The sequence below is a fragment of the Scyliorhinus canicula genome, chromosome 18 (assembly GCF_902713615.1).
Source record: "Scyliorhinus canicula chromosome 18, sScyCan1.1, whole genome shotgun sequence".
Taxonomy (NCBI): domain Eukaryota; kingdom Metazoa; phylum Chordata; class Chondrichthyes; order Carcharhiniformes; family Scyliorhinidae; genus Scyliorhinus; species Scyliorhinus canicula.
In genome coordinates, this window is record NC_052163.1 from 125,489,415 (window position 1) to 125,509,965 (window position 20,551).

The following is a 20,551-nucleotide window of genomic DNA, read 5'->3' on the forward strand; positions in this document are numbered from 1 at the left end:
CGCCATCCGAGGGTCGGACGACGGCTTCCACAGAACGTGGGAGCCATTCATGCAACTGTTCCGGGACCTGTTTGTGGCCAACGTACATGAGGAAGAATAGTCGGGTGGCCAAGAACCAGGGGAAAATGGACGGGAATCGGGGGAAGGTAGCCGGGGGGAGGGGGGCTACGGGCTCGGTATGGGGGTTTGATGGCAAGCCAAGGCCCAAAACCAAACTATAAATAAATGCCTATAAACATGTGCCTCGGCCATATTGGGGAATGTAAAATATGTATGCTGGCTAAAGGGGGCGGCCACAATTATTGTTATGAAGATGCTTACCTGTAAATATTCATGTTAAATTTTTGTGTTTTCCTTTTTTTTTCCTCTCTCTCTAATAACTTGTAATTTGTCATATATAAAATATGAAAACTCAATAAAAAAACATTTATAAAAAAAAAAGACAGTGCCTCGATAAGACCTTTGCGCCATCTTGAAGAAGAATATTTAAATAAAGACTAATCCTGTGTGAATCACTTGAGTTATAAACTATCCCAGAAATGGGCAGCACGGTAGCACAAGTGGATAGCACTGTGGCTTCACAGCGCCAGGGTCCCAGGTTCGATTCTCCACTGGGTCACTGTCTGTGTGGAGTCTGTACGTTCTCCCCATGTCTGCACGGTTTCCTCCGGGTGCTCCAGTTTCCTCCCACAGTCCAAAGATGTGCAGGTTATGTGGATTGGCCATGATAAATTGCCCTTAGTGACCAAAAAGGTTAGGAGGGGTTATTGGGTTACGTGGATTGGGTGGAAGGAGGGCTTAAGTGGGTCAGTGCAGACTAGATGGTCTGAATGGCCTCCTTCTGCACTGTATGTTCTATAAATGCTGCTGGCATTGTCCCCACCACCTCCTTCTCTTTGCTTTCCCATTGATGACAGTGCCTTCCCCCGCCTGACCCTACTCTCCAAAATGCCCCCTCCAAAACTTTCCCACCCCTTGTAAGGATCCTCCTGTTTAAACCTGGTTTCCCTTGTGTATACCCTTTATTTACTGTTATCCGTTTCTGTGCCTGGACAGTTGCTGGGATTTACGTCTTTCAGATCGGCTGCACTCGCAATTTTAAGACAAAACGGGACACCCCCGCCAGCAGATGGGCTATTTGGTCTGACCTCAAGACACCCCCCCCCCCCCCGGTGAGAAGTGCTGCTTGGTTTGGTTCAATGATCACTCATCTTGATGGACTTGGCTGGCAGCCAACCATTTATTTTAAATTCCCGGGACTTAACGGATCCTGGATGCTGATTGTTCTGGAATGTCCCTTACCTTGTGAGACTGTGTGCTTTTGTTTTCAGTGTTCATTTGAACTCAAGAGCTGAACCAATTTCTATTAAATGTCTCTCCCAGAAAGGTTGGAACTCGCTCTCTCTAATGCCTCGGCTAAGGCTCACTCCAGATAAATGGAGCAGGCAGCGTTTTCCTCTTTACACATCTGGTGAGCATTTACAGCCTGAAGATTGAGCTGGGGAAACATTCCAGATTCCTCTCCCTGTAAGGTTACTAGATCATTCGAAGGCCTCTTAGAAGTGGCACGGTGGCACAGTGGTTAGCACTGCTGCTTCACAGCGCCAGGGACCCAGGTTCAATTCGAGCATTGGGTGACTGTGTGGAGTTTGTACGTTCTCCTCATGCCTGTGTGGGTTTCCTCCGGGTGCTCCAGTTTCCTCCCACAGTCCAAAGGTGTGCAGGTTAGGTGGATTGGCCATGATAAATTGCCCTTAGTGTCCAAAAAGATTAGGTGGGGTTACGGGGATAAAGGGGATAGGGTGGAGCTTAAGTAGGGTGCTCTTTCCAAGGGCCAGTGCAGACTCAATGTGCTGAATTGGTTCCTTCTGCACTGTAAATTATATGATTCTAGGCAATCTGGTGCCTGCAAGTCATTGGAGCAATCAAGGGTCAAAGACCTCAGAAACTATGTATATGGATTATTGGTTAATTCACTTGTGTTGGGTCTCCGGGGCCTATGGGGCTGGAATTGGCCACACAGTAATCCAGGCTGTCCTAACAACCTTTTCCTCTCCTCTGCTTCCCCACCATTAAGAACTTCCTTGAAAACATATTTCCAAAGAAGCTGTTGGTCCCACCTGCCAATCTCTTCCATGGTTTACCTTCATGCATTTCCCTTTCTTGCCACCTCTTCAGGTAAAATATCTCGATGAGTTTCCACTCTAAAGCTACCACATTGTACGCAAGTTGTAGCTGGTTTAAAAGATGAGTAGAGTATGTGCAATAAAAACATTACATTATTGGAGATACGACAATAGCCCCTGGGAAGAGCCTGAAGTCCTCAACAAGGTGAAGGTTAAGTCAGCATGTGACCAAATTGCAGCTCGTTCTCAAGCCAGCTGTATGAAATTATTCCGCATTATTTCAATTGCAGAGGAACAAAGATGACGATTTGCAACAAACTACAACATTTAATCTCCCACTGCACCAATGACCTTGAATATTGTGGCAGAAAGCAGCGCATCCCCATTACCTTTGACTTATCTTAGTTGCTTGCACCCTGCAGCATTCAGTTTGGGGACCCTCTCACAGCGGACACCAGTTGATTAGTTACTGGCCTCTCTGTGTGGCGGGTAATTACATGGGTACTCACCGAAAGAAACACCATGCAGTACATTCCAAATGACGAGTGGCCGGAATAAAACGACAACCTGCAAAATATTCAATAGATAGTTAACATAGAACATAGAACAGTACAGCACAGTACAGGCCCTTCAGCCCACAATGTTGTGCCGGCCATTTATCCTAATCCAAGATCAACCTAACCTACACCCCTTCAATTTACTGCTGTCCATGTGCCTGTCCAAGAGTCGCTTAAATGTCCCTAATGACTCAGACTACATCCCTTCCACTGGCAGTGCATTCCACACACGCACCACTCTCTGTGTAAAGAACCGACCTCTGACATCTCTCCTATACCTTCCTCCAAACACCTTAAAATTATGTCCTCTCGTGACAGCCACTTCCGCCCTGGGGAAAAGTCTCTGGCTATCTACTCCATCCATGCCTTTCATCACCTTGTACACCTCTATCAAGTCACCTCTCTTCCTTAGCTGAAGAAAATATGCAACATACAGCTTTTCATGCAACAGCCAGGGGATAGGAATGTGCAAGGATGAATCCCAAACCCATTATTGTACAAGTAGATCTATAACATTCTTAATGATGAAATTACATTTACAGGCCATCAGTGAATGGTGGAGTATTGAATTTGGAGTCTGCATCCGGAAATAATTTTGAGCTCCTTTATAAAAAGAAGAAATCAGAATCCAATTTTTAAAAATTGCTCTTCTGAAGTTGCCGATTCGTGGTAGTGCATTGTTCAATGGGCGCTGGCCTCTCTGCCATATTTCATCCACAATAAGTCCGAATAAGGAGTATCAGCAGATTACTGTGTGCGGTGCCACAACTGATACCCAATTTAGGTCAATTGCACTTCGATGAAGGCAGGTGGGTCTTTAAAGCTGTGCTTTCAGCTTCAATAGTCTTGAAGCCTCTTTGGAAGAGGAACTGCTTCAAACGAGAGGCAATGATACAGTAAGTCACAAGACCAGGTTCTGTACGTTCTCCCCGTGTCTGTGTGGATTGCCTCCGGGTGCTCTGGTTTCCTCCCACAGTCCAAAGATGTGCAGGTTAGGTGGATTGGCCATGATAAATTGCCGCTTAGTCTCCAAAAGGTTAAGCGAGGTTACTGGGTTACAGGGATAGGGTGGAGGCATGGGTTTAAGTAGGGTGCTCTTTGCAAAGGGCCACTGCAGACTCGATGGGCTGAATGGCCTCCATCTGCATTTTAAATTCTATATTCAATGTGCAAACTTTACATGCACAGCGACCCAGGGCCGGGATTGAACCCCGGGATCTGCTGCCGTGAGGCAGCAGTGCTAACCATTGCACCACCGCGCCAGCCAACAGAAGAGATGGCCTCTGGGATTTTAAGTGCAGTTTTTCCTCTCTTTTGCAGATATTATTAGGGACCAACTGGACATGTAGTGAGTTCATCCTTCATATTGAACAACGGGCCGGTCAGTGGTTTCTTCAGAGTAGGTTTTCAAGCATGGTACCATAGCTTTGCACTGTTCAAGAGTGGGCAGAAATCCTGTGCCACAAAGGGGAAACAATGCAGGAATGCAGTACGTGGGGGAAAAGCCAGATTCACAGCAGACTTCTGCTTTGCTGAAGCCCTGCAACCTGTGCCTGGATTGAGCAGTTGGTGAAGAGTAAGCTGGGACATAGCCCTGGGCTTCCAACCTTTTAAAGCATTTGCTGGTTTGGGAGACCCGACAAGTAGCCCTGCCACGCGGAACACAAAGATCCACTGTGCGCCTGGATGAGGAAATGGGTGGCACGGTAGCACAGAGGTTAGCACTGCTGCTTCACAGCACCAGGGACTCGGGTTCGATCCCCGGCTTGGGTCACTGACTGCGGAGTCTGCACATTTGCTCCATGTCTGCGTGGGTCTCACCCCCACAACCAGGTTAGGTGGATTGGCCGCGCTAAATTGCCCCTTAAATAGAAAAAAAATAATTGGGCACTCTAAATTTACTTAAAAAAATTAAGCCTACTTGTGACACTAATAAAGATTATTATTATTAGATTCAGACTTGGCACACAGTTGGTGGGAAGAAAAAGAGGTCAATATGAGAATAAACACTCGTATTCAGGGCCCAATGCCTAATGTGACCAATAGAAAGAGAAACAGGCAACAGGCTGCGGCCTATGTTTCCTGTAGTCAGGGTCTCTGATGGTTTTGACAATGTGCTTACTATTGGAAATCCAGAGCCATTCTTACAATCTGGTAGCCGGGCCAGGCAGGTCCTCCAAGGTAATGTTATTTTAAAATAAATTTAGAGTACCCAATTCATTTTTTTTTCCAATTAAGGGGCAATTTAGCGTGGCCAATCCACCTAGCCTGCACATCTTCGGTTTGTGGGGGCGAAACCCACACAGACACGGGAGAATGTGCAAACTCCACACAGACAGTGACCCAGAGCTGGGATCGAACCTGGGACCTCGGCGCCGTGAGGCATCAGGGCTAACCCACTGTGCCATCATGCTGCCCACCTCCAAGGTAATGCTGATGATTAACCAATCACCGTGGTTCAATGTTATTCCGGTTTCTGGGGACAGAGATTTTCTCCCCATCAATTTGGGCTCATTTTGTTTCAGACTCCAAAACCCTAGACAAAATTTTCCCTGGTGAACAAACAGTTGGGTTGGATCTCTTGGTACCCAATGCAATTTGGGAGGAATTGGCACTGCCAAGTTGCACCTTTCTTGCTGCAGGACCTTTGGGTACACACTCCAGATCAGAGATTGATACCCTACCAAGCCAATTTCGCAGCCAGTAGCTTTGTTTACACTCTTAAAACTGGCGAGAGGATTTGTGTGTGCGTCAGACATATGGCTGACTCAAATTTTTTTTTTTTTTTTAAAAGGCAGACTATGGACTGGATCCAAGCATTCAGAGTCTGCAGAGCTCAGTACTGCCGCTTATCGTGCATTCCGCCCAAACCACTGACACAGTGTTTCCAGTCGACAGTATGCAAAGTAGCAAATCACACCACTGATTCAACATAGTCAATGGGATATGAAATAATCGATATCAATACGGACATTTTCACAATTCCACTTTAAGTACAAGTTACTCATTGTTCTATTCAGTTTGAGCTGCTCCGAAAGCAGGCTCACACGATGAGCAAACATTGTGATTTGGCAAATAAGCAAAGGATCAAAGTTGCCCAATCGCAGGAAGTACAGAAGGCCACACCACTGGCAGGCGTGGAGCTGAACAGACTGAAACGCCAAGACAGAGCTGGCATCAATCAGGACTCAGAATGGATGCCCTGAGACTTTCAAAAATTCTCATTTTTCCTGACCGTTTTCTCCCCCATCCTTACAGAATGGCATTTGCAGATGCCGAGATTCAGGAATCTGTTCAGCTCAGACTCAGGATATAGAAAAGGAAGAGCAGTGGAATAAAAAAGCTGCTGGTTTTATATTGGCCAGTCCAGTGGTGGGAGATTACTGTTGATATTTGCTCACAGAGGCAAATTCATGCCTTTTTAATAATAAAAGGATTTACTACTACTTTTAACTAGTAGATCTGGGGCATGGACAAGTCGAGCCATATTTAAAATGATTAAGCAGCAATATTCGCATGACTCAGCAATTACAGTACAAATTTAAAATATAGTGAAATGAGCAGGAAAAGAATAGTCTGATTAACAAAACAAAATAATTTAAAATTCTATAATTTTGAAGTGTTACTTAATGTTATGGCCTGTGTATGAATGCTTGCGATGGTGCTGAAGGACATTAATGTCGTGAAATAGAACACTTTTACATTGGACACCTGGTCTTGGGTGTATATACTCAGTGTGACCTTGCTGTCCTTGTACATCAGTTACTGAAAGCAAGCGCGCAGGTACAGCAGGCAGTAAAGAAGGTAAATGGCATGTTGGCATTCATAGCAACAGGATTGGAGTATAGGAATAGAGATGTTCTACTGCAATTGTATAGGGAAGTGGTGAGGCCACACCTGGAGTATTGAGAGCAGTTTTGGTGTCCCTATCTGAGGAAGGATGTTCTTGCTATGGAGGGAGCGCAGCAAAGGTTTACCAGGCTGATTCCTGGGATGGCGGGACTGTCATACGAGGAGAGACTAAATTGATTAGGATTATATTCATTGGAGTTTAGCAGAGTGAGAGGGGATCTCATAGAAACTTACAAAATTCTAACAGGATTAGGCAGAGTAGATTCAGAAAGAATGTTCCCGATGGTAGGGGACTCCAGAACTAGGGGTCATAGTTTCAGGATAAGGGGTAAACCTTTTAGGATTGATGTGAGGAGAAATGTATTTACCGAGAGAGTGGGGAATCTGTGGAATTCGGTACCACAGAAAGCAGTCGAGGCCAAAATGTTGTGTAACTTGAAGGAGGAATTAGATACAGCTCTTGGGAATCAAGGGGTCAACGGATATGGGGGGGAAAAGCGGGATCAGGGTATTGCACTTGTTGATCAGCTATGATCACAATGAATGGCAGAGCAGGCTCGAAGGGCTGAATGGCCTCCTCCTGCTTCTATTTTCTGTTTCTATGTGTACTGCACTGGTGATTTTTTAAAAATTCTTCCATGTGATGCGAGCAGAATTCCTAAGTCCCCTTGAGAAGATGGTGGTGAGCAGCCTTTTTGAACCTTGGGTACATCCACACGGTGTTGTTAGGAATTTGACCCAGTGACAGTGAAGGAACAGCGATTCAGGGCGCGGAGCGGTTCGGAAAGGAACCTCCAGGTGGCAGTGTTCCCATGTGTCAGTTGTGTTTGTCCGGGGTTCTGGGTTTGGAAGGTACTGTTGAGGGAGGCTTGGCGAGTTGCTGCAGTGCATTTTGTAGATGGTACACACTGCTGCCAATGTGCGCACGTGGTGGGGGAAGCGAATATTTAAAGCAATGGATGGGGTGACAATCAAGTGGACCACTTTGTCCTGGGTGGTGTCGAGCATCGAGAGTGTTGGAGCTGCGCTTGACCAAGCAAGTGGAGAGTATTCTATTAAACTCCCGACTTGTGCCTCAAGGACAGACTTTGGGTGTCCGGAGGGGAGTTACTGGCCATAGAATTACCAATCTAAGGCCTGTTCTTGCAGCTGCAGCATTTATATGGCAGGTCCAGTTCAGTTTCTGCTCCCACCTCTCACTGAACAAGCTTGGCAGGTTAGTGCGTAGTAGTGCTCAGTTAGGGGTAGTTTTTTAGCCTGTGGCTAGAAAGAATTGGATGGAGATTGGTCACGCTCATCTCCTAACCATTAAACAGAAACTCAATTGTGTAAAGATTTGGATTCAAATTTCAGACACTACAAAATCCACGTTTTAACTATTACTTAATTTGAATTACAAATTACCACCTTACATTCCGGGATCTAGTTCATGTGGACTAACTCTCCTCTCATTATTGTTACCTCTGAAAATGTACCAACAAGATAGACTGGCAATTTCTTTCACCAGATTAAAAATTGCGATAATCCATTTAATTTCTTATCGATTGTCCGTCAGTTCTATAAAAGCCGTTTAATGGAAGTGACCAACACCCAGATGATGGTTGGAAGAATACTTTTAATCTAATGACCATGGTGATGATGATCAGATCAAAATTAGCTAAGCATTTCCATTCTAAAGTGAGGTACTCGCAGATTGTCTGTGAGAAAAACCAACCGGAATGGGTTGGCTCATTGAACCATAGAAATGTTATAATGTAGAGGCCGTTCAGACATCGTTTCTGCATCCCGTTAGCAGATTCATTTTAATCCACAGCCATAGACCGAAGAAAAGGCTGACATTCTTTCCGCCTGAGAAAGCTGGCCCTGATACTCAAAAGTTAACTGAATGCACAACACCTGGCAAAATTGAACCGTTACATAATTGTTTGGCTATTTGTGCGGTAAAGTTACAAAGTGATTTGCGGATTGATCGGCTACATACCTTGCCTCAGTGATATTACGAAGTGACCCCGTGCAAACGTCTATCTGGACGTACTGCGAACAGTTCACCAGTGACATATTGGGGTTACAGAGAGCCAGAAAACTGGGCCGAAGACGCCCAACGGTGTATTTTGCAATGTCGGTCAACGATTGGCTCACTGAAGCCCCAAATATGAAGGTTCCCACCACCTTGTACAAGGCAGCCACGTAGTTGTTGAACACGGATTTTGAATACAGCTGCTTCCGGTGAACCATGAAGGCTTCTCCGATGGTAATCTGCAAAGAAGAGCAAAAGGCAGGTGAGGCACACCGAGGGAACAAAAACTCGACTCAATTTCACCACAGGTCACTTGTTGAGGCGCCAGTTTTGACCCTTCATTTGATTGCTGGCTAATTCCAAATGGCGGCGGTTTAAAGGGCACAAGGATATAATTGGCCACCGTAACCCTGTGCTCAGGATGGTTAGGGGGCAAAACGCCAGCCCCCTACTTGTAGCTATTCTGCTAGAGGGTCAGTATGCTGGTGTGGGCTCCTGGTTTGGCTGGAATGTCAGTCATACTTGAACAGTCTTCATTGTCAAAGATCACAGATGAAAAGTAGACTGGCTCAAGGTCACTGGCCTGGAATTGCATCCCAATAGAAATTAAAACAGAAGGAAAGGGGACAAGAGGAAAACCCTGGTATGAAAAAGAAAACAATGGTGCCTCCAGTAATATGCTCTAAAATTACATTGCGCTTTGCACACATCCAAGGTACCAGGTGGGACCAGGTACTTTAATCAATACGCATGACTTTTGACCTTTAGGAATGCAGGATGTTTGACTCAATGTAGCTTAGGACCAACCCACAGGGACTCAAGGAAACAGACTGGAAATCTGAAACGGAAAAGACCCAACACTAAATAGGTGCCTTTATTCTGGGAATACACTGCTGGGCTAAATAGTGCTCAATGGAAAATACAGCACAAAGACTTCAACCAGTGTCTTGCGGGGAATGGTATTGTATTGTAACTGAACTAGTAATTCAGGGACCCAGGGTAATTCTCTGGGAACCAGGGTTCGAATCCCACAGCAGATGGTGATATCTGAATTCAATACAAATCTGGAATTAGAAGTCTAATGGTGACCCTGAAACCATTGTTGATTGTCGTAGAAACCCATCAGGTTCACGAATGTCCTTCGGGGAAGGAAATCTGGCGCGCTTACCCGTGTGCCTACATGTGACTCCAGATCCACACAGCTCTGAACTTAATTCTTACCTGCCTCCCCCTGAAATGGCTGAGCATGCCACCCAGCTCAAGGGCAATTAGGGATGGGCAACAAATGCGGGCTAAGCCAGTGACACCCATGTCCCAGGAGCATTAAAAAAAAAGATGCGGGCTTTCTAGTTTTGAAAATCCGAAAGGAATATATCTATCACTAATGCAAAATACATGGAAATCACTGATTAGAGATTCCCCAAAGGCTCACTGACTTTACCTAATGCATGGTCCACAAAAGTGGCAAGTTACACACGCGGCACAAAAGTGCCAAGCAATGGCCATCTCCTACAAGAAAGGATCTAACCACCAACTCTTGACATTCAATGGCATTACCATCACTGAATTCCCCGACAATCAACAACCTGGGGGTTACCATTGTTGAGAAACTGAACCGGACTAGCCATATTGATACTGTGGCTACCAGAGAAGGGCAAAGGCTCAGAATCCTACGTCGAGTAACTCACCTCCTAACCCCCCACCAAAGCCTGTCCACCATCTACAAGGCACAAGTCAGAAGTGTAATGGAATACTCTCCACTTGCCTGGATGACTTCAGCTCCAACAGCTCAAGAAGCTGGACACCATCCAGGACAAAGCAACCCGCCTGATTGCTCCCCCTTCCAGCAACATTCAAACCCTCCACCACCGACGAACAGTGACAGCCGTGTGTACCATCTACAAGATGCACTGCAGTAACTCACCAAGGTTCCTTAGTCAGCACCTTCCAAACCCAAGACAACTACCATCTAGAACAGGGGGGGGCAAACTACGGCCCGCAGGCCGCATGCGGCCCGCCAAAGGTCTTTATGCGGCCCACCAAGTCATTAAAAATTTTTTTTTTTTTAATTTTTAATTTTTTTTTTAAGGTTAATGGGGGGGGGGCGCTGTTGGGTTACTTACTGGTATAGGGTGGATACGTTGACTTGAGTAGGGTGATCATTGCTCGGCACAACGTCGAGGGCCGAAGGGCCTGTTCTGTGCTGTACTGTTCTATGTTCTATATGAGGCGCCCAGAATCATAACCGGGTGAAGTAATTATTTTACTTAATATACTATGTGGCCCTTTAAAATTGTGAATTTCTGAATGTGGCCCTTGCACGGAAAAGTTTACCCACCCCTGATCTAGAAGGACAAGAGCAGCAGATACTTGGGATCCCCACCACCTGGAGGTTCCCCTCCAAGTCACTCACCACCCTGACTTGGAAATATATCGGGCGTTCCTTCACTGTCACTGGGGCAAAATCCTGGAACTGCTTCCCTAACAGCACTGTGGATGTGCCTACACCTCAGGGACTGCAGGGGTTCAAAAATGCAACTCACCACCACCTTATAAAGGAGAACTCGAGATCAAAATAAATGTTGCCCTAACCAATGACACCCACATCCAGTAAATGAACTTCAAATTCAATCATCAGCTTGTGTTGGACTGGCTGATCGCAGTCAGCATAGTGTCAAGATTGCTCAGGTGGTCACGAACTTTGCGGTAAAAAAAAAATCAACCGAGTTATCACTCGCGATAGCTGTCCAAATGATGTTGCCTCTTCCAGCCTCCATCCCGCTACCCCAAACCTGTGTGATTATTAACTCGATATGGAAGTTCCCTCGGTGAATAATGACCAACTGGGCCAGGTACCAAGAAGGCAGAAGGGGATTGTGGGATTTCTCCTCGGGGGGGGGGGGGGGGGGGGGGGGGGGGGGGGGGAAAGAGGGGAGGAAATAGGTCCCCAAAAATAGATTATAATTAACAGTCAACATTGGTAGACCATATGGCCCTCCGCAGTCTAATGGAGTAATTGTGTTGAGTTTTGATAGTAACAGCTAATAAAGCATCTGACCCAGGATCCTTTGTCAATTTACAAAAGACTGACCAAAATAAATACAGTGCAAAAAAACTAATACCTTTTCGAAAGAACATTACATCATGTTCAGTTCATGAGATCTTCTGCACTTATCCATCAGTCTTAGAATCCCTACAGTACCAAAGGAGGCCAGTCGGCCCTTCGAGTCTGTACCGTCCATCTGAAAGGGCACTCCATCCAAGTCCACCCCCTCATTCCCCTAACCTAACCTGCACATCCCTGGACACTAAGCGGCAATTTATCATGGCCAATCCACCTAACCTGCACACCTTTGGACAGTGGGTTGAAACCGGAGCACCCGGAGGAAACCTACGCAGACACAGGGAAAAAGTGCAAACTCCACAAATAGAATCATCCGAGGCCAGAATTGAAGTCGGGTCCCTGGCGATGTGAGGCAGCAGTGCGAACCCACTGTGTCCCCTCTGTAGATGGTGCAGAAATGTAATGAACATTGGAGAGATGACTTTTTGCTTGGCTACACGGTGTCTGGAGATTCTAATTCGTACTCAAGTAAGGCTCCATTGGATAGTGGCAGCCCTCAGGTAAAATATCCACATAAACCTGATGACCAAGTCTGCACAGAGTAACGTACAGTGACGGAGATCACACCCATATCCACTTGGGCTCTCTCGATAGGGATCAGAAGCAGAACTATGGCAGATATATTTCCACCACCCTAGCATTGGGACTATAAAGGGCAATCGGAATATCACAATCACCTCTGACCAAGGTTTAGATAAACTAACAGGACTGTGAGCAGAGATCAATACCTTCTGGTCAATCTAACCAAGCTCCATATCACTGACATCACTGAACCAGTGGGAGTAGCTACCCCTTTTTAAATACTGCCTGGCAATAAAAATTCTGAATTGATCTATATAAAACGAGCTCACGGCAGATAGTGTTCGGTTCATTGAGAAACAAGTAGGAAATTCCATCACTTACAATTATGACGCAGACTGGAATAACAACTGCTGCCATCAGCCAATGTGAAATGGTTTCCTTTTTGTACGGGTACTGTATGCTTTCATCACTGCAATAAAATCCTCGTTTAGTTGGTTGTGCCTGCAGCGTCAATATGACAAACGGTAACGATGCTGTAAAGAGGACAGAGAAATGAAAATCAAAGAAGGTCAGCGATGGGTGTTATGTATCTGGGAATACATTCTTGCTGGCTCTGTCTTACATGATGCATGGTGACGCCAGCAGAGTGTTTGTGCTGGCTTTGGACGCATCACCATCTTGATTGCGTTGAGCAAGACCCTCAATAAACCTCTCATCGTGTTTTACAAGAATCCAGAGTGTGGGCGCCTCCCGGCCCTTTCTCTTTGCAACAACAGAGAAATATAACGGGAGAGAAAATTGTTGGCGAGGATCAAGGCAGCAAAAATCGCTGCAGAGAAAACCTTCGCCGACTAATTGTGGGACTGCGATGGGAGCAAAGGAAGATTCTCGGGATTGGAATTGCACCCCCCCCCCCCCCCCCCCCCCCCCACACACACACAGACGTCAGACGAAGCACTGCTGCTGATGTGACAGTTTTTTGTTTTTAAATTTAGAGTACCCAATTAATTTTTTTCCAATTAAGGGGCAATTTAGCGTGGCCAATCCACCTACCTTGCACATAGAACATAGAACAGTACAGCACAGAACAGGCCCTTTGGCCCTCGATGTTGTGCCGAGCAATGATCACCCTACTCAAACCCACGTATCCACCCTATACCCGTAACCCAACAACCCCCCCCTTAACCTTACTTTTTAGGACACTACGGGCAATTTAGCATGGCCAATCCACCTAACCCGCACATCTTTGGACTGTGGGAGGAAACAGGAGCACCCGGAGGAAACCCATGCACACACGGGGAGGACGTGCAGATTCCGCACAGACAGTGACCCAGCCGGGAATCGAACCTGGGACCCTGGAGCTGTGAAGCATTTATGCTAACCACCATGCTACCGTGCTGCCCACGGGCCTTGGGTTGTGAGGGCGAGACCCATGCAGACACGGGGAGAATGTGCAAACTCCACACGGACAGTGACCCAGGGCCGGGATCGAACCTGGGACCTCGGCGTCGTGAGGCAACAGTGCTAACCACTGCGCCACCGTGCCGCCCAGAGCTGATGTGAAGGTTTAACAAAAGTTTTCGACAGTAACTGTGAGGAAGAAGAACCAACAGTCAGTGAAGATTTGCTTGCATTGAAATGAGTGGGGGGTGTGGAGATTTTGAAGTCTGCCAACTCTGCATGGGCCACTACTCAGTTTTTTAAAAAAAGTCAAAATACTCAGGCACAAAAGGGAATGTATTCATGGTTTCTTGTTCAAGGTATTGTTTGTGCCATTCTTTACTTCCCAACACAGTCGGAAGGGAGGAAGTGTAGACCCTATGATCCAGGGTCCAAAAATAGCACAAAAACAGGCTCCATGCTCACGTTTGATGAGAGCTTGGAAACATAGAATTCATCCGAAGAAAGATTCCAATTGTTTTTAAATAGCTAATCAGACACCGGAGGGCCTAGAGTCGCAACATTTCTCAGCTCAGTTGGCCATGAGACATTTATGTTGCTACAGAACCTTGTTCACTCAGAAAATCCAGGAGACAAATCCTTCAGTGATTTAATGAAAATGTTTGCAGGACAATTCTCTCCTGAACCATTATTGATTGCAGAGAGGTTACGATTTTACAGCTGTAGTCAGGAAGGTGGCCCATTTACGACGTCTTTAAGGAGATTAGCTAGATAGTGTGAATTTAGTACAACACTTGAGGATACACTTTGACACAGGATGGTGTGTGGGTTACACAGTGGAGTAATTCAGAGGAAGCTGCTTACTGGAAGTGATTTCACTCTGAAAGCTACTGTGGAAGTTGCCACATTTATGGAGCTTGCAATGAGAGAAACTTCACAGAAAGGAGCTGGAGCGAACAAGGAACAAGGCTGTAACGGTGCAACCATGTCACCGTTATACACAGCTTGGACACTCAGTGGGGAATGCTGGAGTAAAATTAATATTTGCAAAAACCGTGACAAGAAGGAAGAGATTGCCAAAGTGCATTGAGCTCAGAAAACTTCTACACCAAGAATGTGCAGGAAGAACAATATAAGTAAACAATCTAGTCATGCCCACACATTAGTGGATGAAGCTCATGGTCACTTAAAAGATAGCGAAACCGAGCTACTGCAAGAGCTAAAGCTAGGTGGCTTGTCAATGCAGGGAGATCAACATCTGAAGTCAAAGAACTCAATCTTTAAAAAGAAACACTATTTTCTTCCCTCTCCACCACTCTTTCCCTCTGTGTGTATGTGTGTGTGCGCGAGCACAAATGTGCAGACATAGACTGCGGCGAGAGATAGAAAGTGGGGGGGGGGGGGACATTAGATGGTTATTAACCAGTTGTACTGTTGCCTATTGAATGGGTTATTTGTGTTACAATTTCAAAACCTAGTGGCTCTATTTAAATCGGGATCAAACCAAAGATATTAGATATTAGATAGGACATTAGATAGGGCAGCACGGTAGCACCATGGTTAGCACAATTGCTTCACAGCTCCAGGGTCCCAGGTTCGATTCCGACTTGGGTCACTCTCTGTGCGGAGTCTGCACGTTCTCCCCGTGTGTGTGTGGGTTTCCTCCGGGTGCTCCGGTTTCCTCCCACAGTCCAAAGATGTGCAGGTTAGGTGGATTGGCCATGATAAATTGCCCTAAGTGTCCAAAATTGCCCCTTAGTGTTGGGTGGGGTTACTGGGTTGTGGGGATAGGGTGGGGTTGTGGGCTTAGGTAGGGTGCTCTTTCCAAGAGGCGGTGCAGACTCGATGGGCCGAATGGCCTCCTTCTGCAGTGTAAATTCTATATTTAAGTAACTTTAATTTGACCTCTCTTGCAGCGCCGGGTCAGTGTGGCTGGAATTGACCGCACACTGACCCAGGGTCTCGAGATGCACGAAACAAGGCATCTAAATTTAACTCAAGTACACAAATAGTAAAGAGATAATGGCTCTATAATTTGTTTTAATGTTGTTGATAGAAGAATAAACATTGATCGGGACACCAGGGCTCCTCTTCAAAAAGTAGCATGGGATGTCCACCAGGTAGTGCAAATGGGCGGCAACATCTGATTGAAAGATGACATCTCCCACAGTGAAGCACTCCCTCACTATTGCGCCAAGCTTGCAGCCGAGACAGTTAGTTCAAACCCACGATCTGCTGATGTAGTGGTGGGAGTGCTACAGCTGTAACCCAAGATTTTAATGTCTACCACGACGATCACAACTTTAAAAATCATTTAAGTCTGAGACAGGAAGTAGGAGTGAGAGAGCAACGCGAGTCTCGATGGAAGTCAGGAAGGAGAAAGTAATAATGGCAGTTTGAAAACGCAAGCAGCTGTAACATAGCAGATTCAGAACAGAGAGCCAAGTCATTACTCAGCGTCACTTAGACATTGCGAGAGTGATTTTACCATGCAAAAACAAAACTTGAGATGAAAAATGCTATATAAGGCAAGAGCAATCTTGCAATGAATTATGCAGCCATATAAAAATCATGCTTTTGAGAAAGAAGGCGAAACAACCAAATGGTTACTTTATACATCCACAATTGGTATCAGTTAGCCATCTGGATCATGGTGCAAGCTCAGATTTTAAGGGTTATCAGGGGCAATGAGGGCATTAATACATTCAATGGAAACGGAAATTAGTTTAACTATCACCAGAGACTTCTGCTCAAAGAACATTCAGATGAAACAACAATCAGGATACAGGAAACACTGGCAACGTTAAGAAATCGTTTTTCTTGGATCAATTTCATGATTTATACTGACAACTTTTCAAAGTTTACACATTTTTGGAATGTTCTTCAAAGCCTCAGAAAAAAAGAAAGTGGACTGCACAAGAACCTTTTGTAGTTTGTTCTTTAACAGACGCCTTTTTTTTTGGTCAGGTCGTTTCGGACCCCATGGAAAAACTAACCCAACAGTTCAGATTTGTAACTTCTATTATTCAATTTGATCCTCAAAAGGAATTACACTGTTAACGTAATCCTCGCTTTCAAATCGCTCCATGGCATCGCCCCTCATCTTTGTAACCTCCTCTGGCCCTACAACCCTCCGGGATCATTGAACACCTCCCATTTTGCTCCCATGCATGGCCCTAATTTCCTCCATTCCACTGTTGGTGCCATGCCTTTAGCTGCATTGGCACGGTCCCGCTGGTTCCTCTGGTGTTTTGCCTGACTCGCTCATCCCACCGCCAGCGACCCGTCGCGGGGTGGGGGTCACCTTCGTCGGGACCAGAAGGTTCCGCCAACAGGAAGGGCTGGGAAGTCCCACCCTAGGCATAGGACACAGTAGATAGACTGTAGACATTTCCTCGTATCTGCTTAACACTTGTTTATTTTTATTTTTAAAATTTTTTTTATAAATTTAGATTACCCAATTATATTTTCCAATTAAGGGCCAATTTAGCATGGCCAATCTACCTATCCTGCACATTTTTGGGTTGTGGGGGTGAAACCCACGCAGACACGGGGAGAATGTGCAAACTGCACACGGACAGTGACCCAGAGCCGGGATCAAACCTGGGACCTCAGCGCTGAGAGGCAGCTGTGCTAACCACTAGGCCACCGTGCTGCCCTAACACTTGTTTATTAATGCTACATCGAAACAGCTTACAGGATAGGCACATTGCTCCTGGGCATGGTTTCAATCTCTCTCTCTCTCGGGAGAGAGAGAGCCCAACACAGTACATCATCATCCATGCCGTACACCTCCCATCAAGTAAATTATCCCACTTTTTAAAAAAAGGTCTCAAACATTTCGACTCCATTTAAAAATGGAGTCAAAATCTACAGTGGGCACCTGCACCCCTGCTCTCAGAAGAACACCGTCTGCCACTGGATCTACTGCATAAAAGAGGGAACCATCATGAAGATGCACTGCAGGAACTCACCAAGGCTCCTGAGGCAGCATCTTCCAAACCCATGATCACTACCATCCAGAAGGACAAGGGCAGCAGAAATGTGGAAACCTACCACCTGAAAATTCCTGTCCAAGCCACTTACCATCTGGACTTGGACACCAACCCTTCACCGTCTCCAGGTCAAAATCCTGGAACTTTCTCCCTAACAGCACGGTGGATGTACCTACACCACATGGACTGCAGCAGTTCAAGACGACAGCTCACCACCTCCTTCACAAGGGCAATTAAGGATAGGCAGTAAATGCTGGCTGAGCCAGCGATGTCCACATTCCGTAAATGAATAATTTTTTAAAAAGCTCAAGCTCTTTTTCATGAAGAGCTGTTGCTGCTTGATTGCTGCTGGAAATGGCGTTTCCATAACTCCCACTGCTGGCCTCTCTCTGGGTCCTCAGGGCAACCAAACAGGTGGGGTAAGGGCAGGCACTGTTCACTAGGTATGGCCTTCGTTACAACTCTTCAATGTCCCTCCTTCATCTGCCAAAGTTCTTTAAGCTGCCTTCAATGGTTTCTTCTCATTCTGTGATTCCTGCAATAAACACCAGTGTGTCTTTTGCATCAATGTCTCCACGGCTGCCACTGTGTTCGGAGACTGATCCCGTCTTGGAATAGAGGCATGGGACCGGCTACGTATTCTGCTTCACACCCCTTTATCTAAACTGGTTACAGCAGAGGCACGATGCTCCGAGATATGATTCCAACATCCCTCTCTCTTTCCCGTCTAACAAATAACATCTACCTTGAAGTTCTGCTCTTTGTTCCGGCAGGATTTTTCTTTTCCTCTTTTAACATGATCACTGTACTGTAGTGATATTGAATAATGTCAGCATATTAAGAGTTGATGTGATACTATATTCTACCACCAGATGGAGCTGGGGGAAGACTTGTAAAAGGGAATGCCTCAGGCTTCTGGGAGGAGTAAGGAGAAGCTTAGAGTAGGTGAGAGTTAAAATAAATCATTAGTATGGAGTTCTGTAGCATAGATATAGTCTTATTGCTTAGTTAATACCTTGAAATGTGTTTGAATCATAATTTGTGTAGTGTAAATAAACTAGCTTTGTTTGATAACAGAGCTTGATGTTCTTTGGCTACACTACAACTTTAATCCATCCTGAGAAACTCAACAAAGAACGTCACAACCTTCATTGGTTTCCATCTTGCTATTGGTGCTTGACCCAAGGTGCTTACCAAAACTGACTCCCACAGCCACATCGCTTACCTCAGCCACTGTCCCAGCCTTCAGCTCATCCCACATGGCACCATTAACACCCCCTTATTGCCTCGTGTCCGTGACAAATTATTTCCTTTGTCCTGACCGATCCCGGTTCTTCTATTCTGCACCCTTTCCAACTGTACAAGTCTTTACTAAGGAGCCTTGGTGAGTTCCTGCAGTGCATCTTCAATGTCTTTACATTTCTACCTCACTTCAGTTCAGTAGAAGGGCCATTTAGATTTGAAACATTAACCCTTGTTTCTCTCTCCACAGATGCTGCCAGACCTGCTGAGGTTTTTCCCCAGCATTGTCTAATTTTATTTTAGATTTCCAGCACCAGCAGTATTTTGCTTTTTTTTTTTAAACAAACAATTTTATTGAGGTATTTTTTGGCATTGTAAACAGTTACAGATAACAAAAAAAAACAAAAATGTGCAAACATCAACGTAAAACCAACACTTCAATCAAACCATACTGCACATGCCCACTCCTCTCCCATAGACACTACCCGCCTATTTATCCCTCCTACTCTAATCGCCCCCCCCCCCCCTGCGCTGACGTTCACTCTCCTGCGAAGAAGTCGATGAATGGTTGCCACCTTCGGGCGAACCCCAGTACAGATCCCCTCAAGGCCAACTTAATTTTTTCCATACCCAGAAAATTTGACATGTCCGAAAGCCATAGTTCGGTCTTCGGGGGTTTTGAGTCCCTCCATGCCAGCAGTATTCGCTGCCGAGCTATCAGGGAAGCAAAGGCCAGAACATCGGCCTCTTTCTCCCCCTGGACTCCCGGGTCTTCTGAAACCCTGAAAATTGCCACCCCTGAACTCATCACCACCCTTGTTTTTAGCACCCGGGAATACCGCAAATCCCTCCCAGTACCCTCTAAGCTTAGGGCATGCCCAAAACATGTGAACGTGGTTCGCTGGTCCTCCCCGCGCATCTAGCGCATCTAACGCACTTCTCCTCTACCGCAAAGAATTTGCTCATCCAAGCTACCGTCATGTGGGCCCAGTGAACGACCTTAAACTGAATTAGACCGAGTCTGGCACATGTTGCGGTTGAGTTTACTCTACTCAGGGCTTCCGCCCACAGCCCGTCCTCCATCTCCCCGCCAAGCTCCTCCTCCCATTTGAGTTTCAGTTCCTCCACCTGGGACTCTTCCCCCTTCATGAGCAACTTGTAAATATCCGAGTCTCTACCCTCTCCTCCTTCTCCTCTAGAGATTATTCTGTCCTGGATCCCTATTGGCGGGAGACGTGGGAAGGATGGGACCTGTCTGCGGACAAAGTCCCACATCTGTAAGTAGCTAAAGGCATTTCCCCTTACCAGCCCAAATTTCTCCTCCAAATCCCCTCAACCTCGCAAAGCTCCCCTCCAGGTACATATCGCCCACCCTCCTCGCCCACCCTCCTCACCTCACACCCCCCCCCCCCCCAATGTTGGGAACCCTCCATCCATGTTCCCGGGGGCGAATCGATATCACATATTGGAGCCCAGACAGACCCACCTCCCCTAACATGCCTCCTCCACTGGCCCCATATCCGCAGGGCCGCCCCCACTACCGGGCTGGTGGAGTACCTGGCCAGCCAGTATTTTGCTTTTACATCACTGACTGATGTCAATGGTGCGCCACCATCGATATCACACATCAGCAGGGGCCGGTTTAGCTCAGTTGGCTAGACAGCTGGTTCATGATGCAGGAGGATGGATAACTTTTTGGTGAAAGAATGTGGATT

General features: G+C 46.2%; 1 protein-coding gene across 4 annotated transcripts in view; it reads right to left on the minus strand.

Annotated features, from left to right (window-relative positions):
- The window catches only part of plpp2a (phospholipid phosphatase 2a), a 113,707-nt gene that overhangs the window by 21,925 nt on the left and 71,231 nt on the right, over positions 1–20,551 (minus strand). For all 4 annotated transcript variants that reach the window (XM_038777319.1, XM_038777318.1, XM_038777320.1 and 1 more), the window contains 3 exons: positions 12,580–12,731; positions 8,517–8,791; positions 2,636–2,693 (listed from right to left, as the gene is read on the minus strand). In XM_038777319.1, coding sequence (XP_038633247.1) covers positions 2,636–2,693; positions 8,517–8,791; positions 12,580–12,731 — 485 coding nt within the window. The remainder of the gene's footprint in view (positions 1–2,635; positions 2,694–8,516; positions 8,792–12,579; positions 12,732–20,551) is intronic.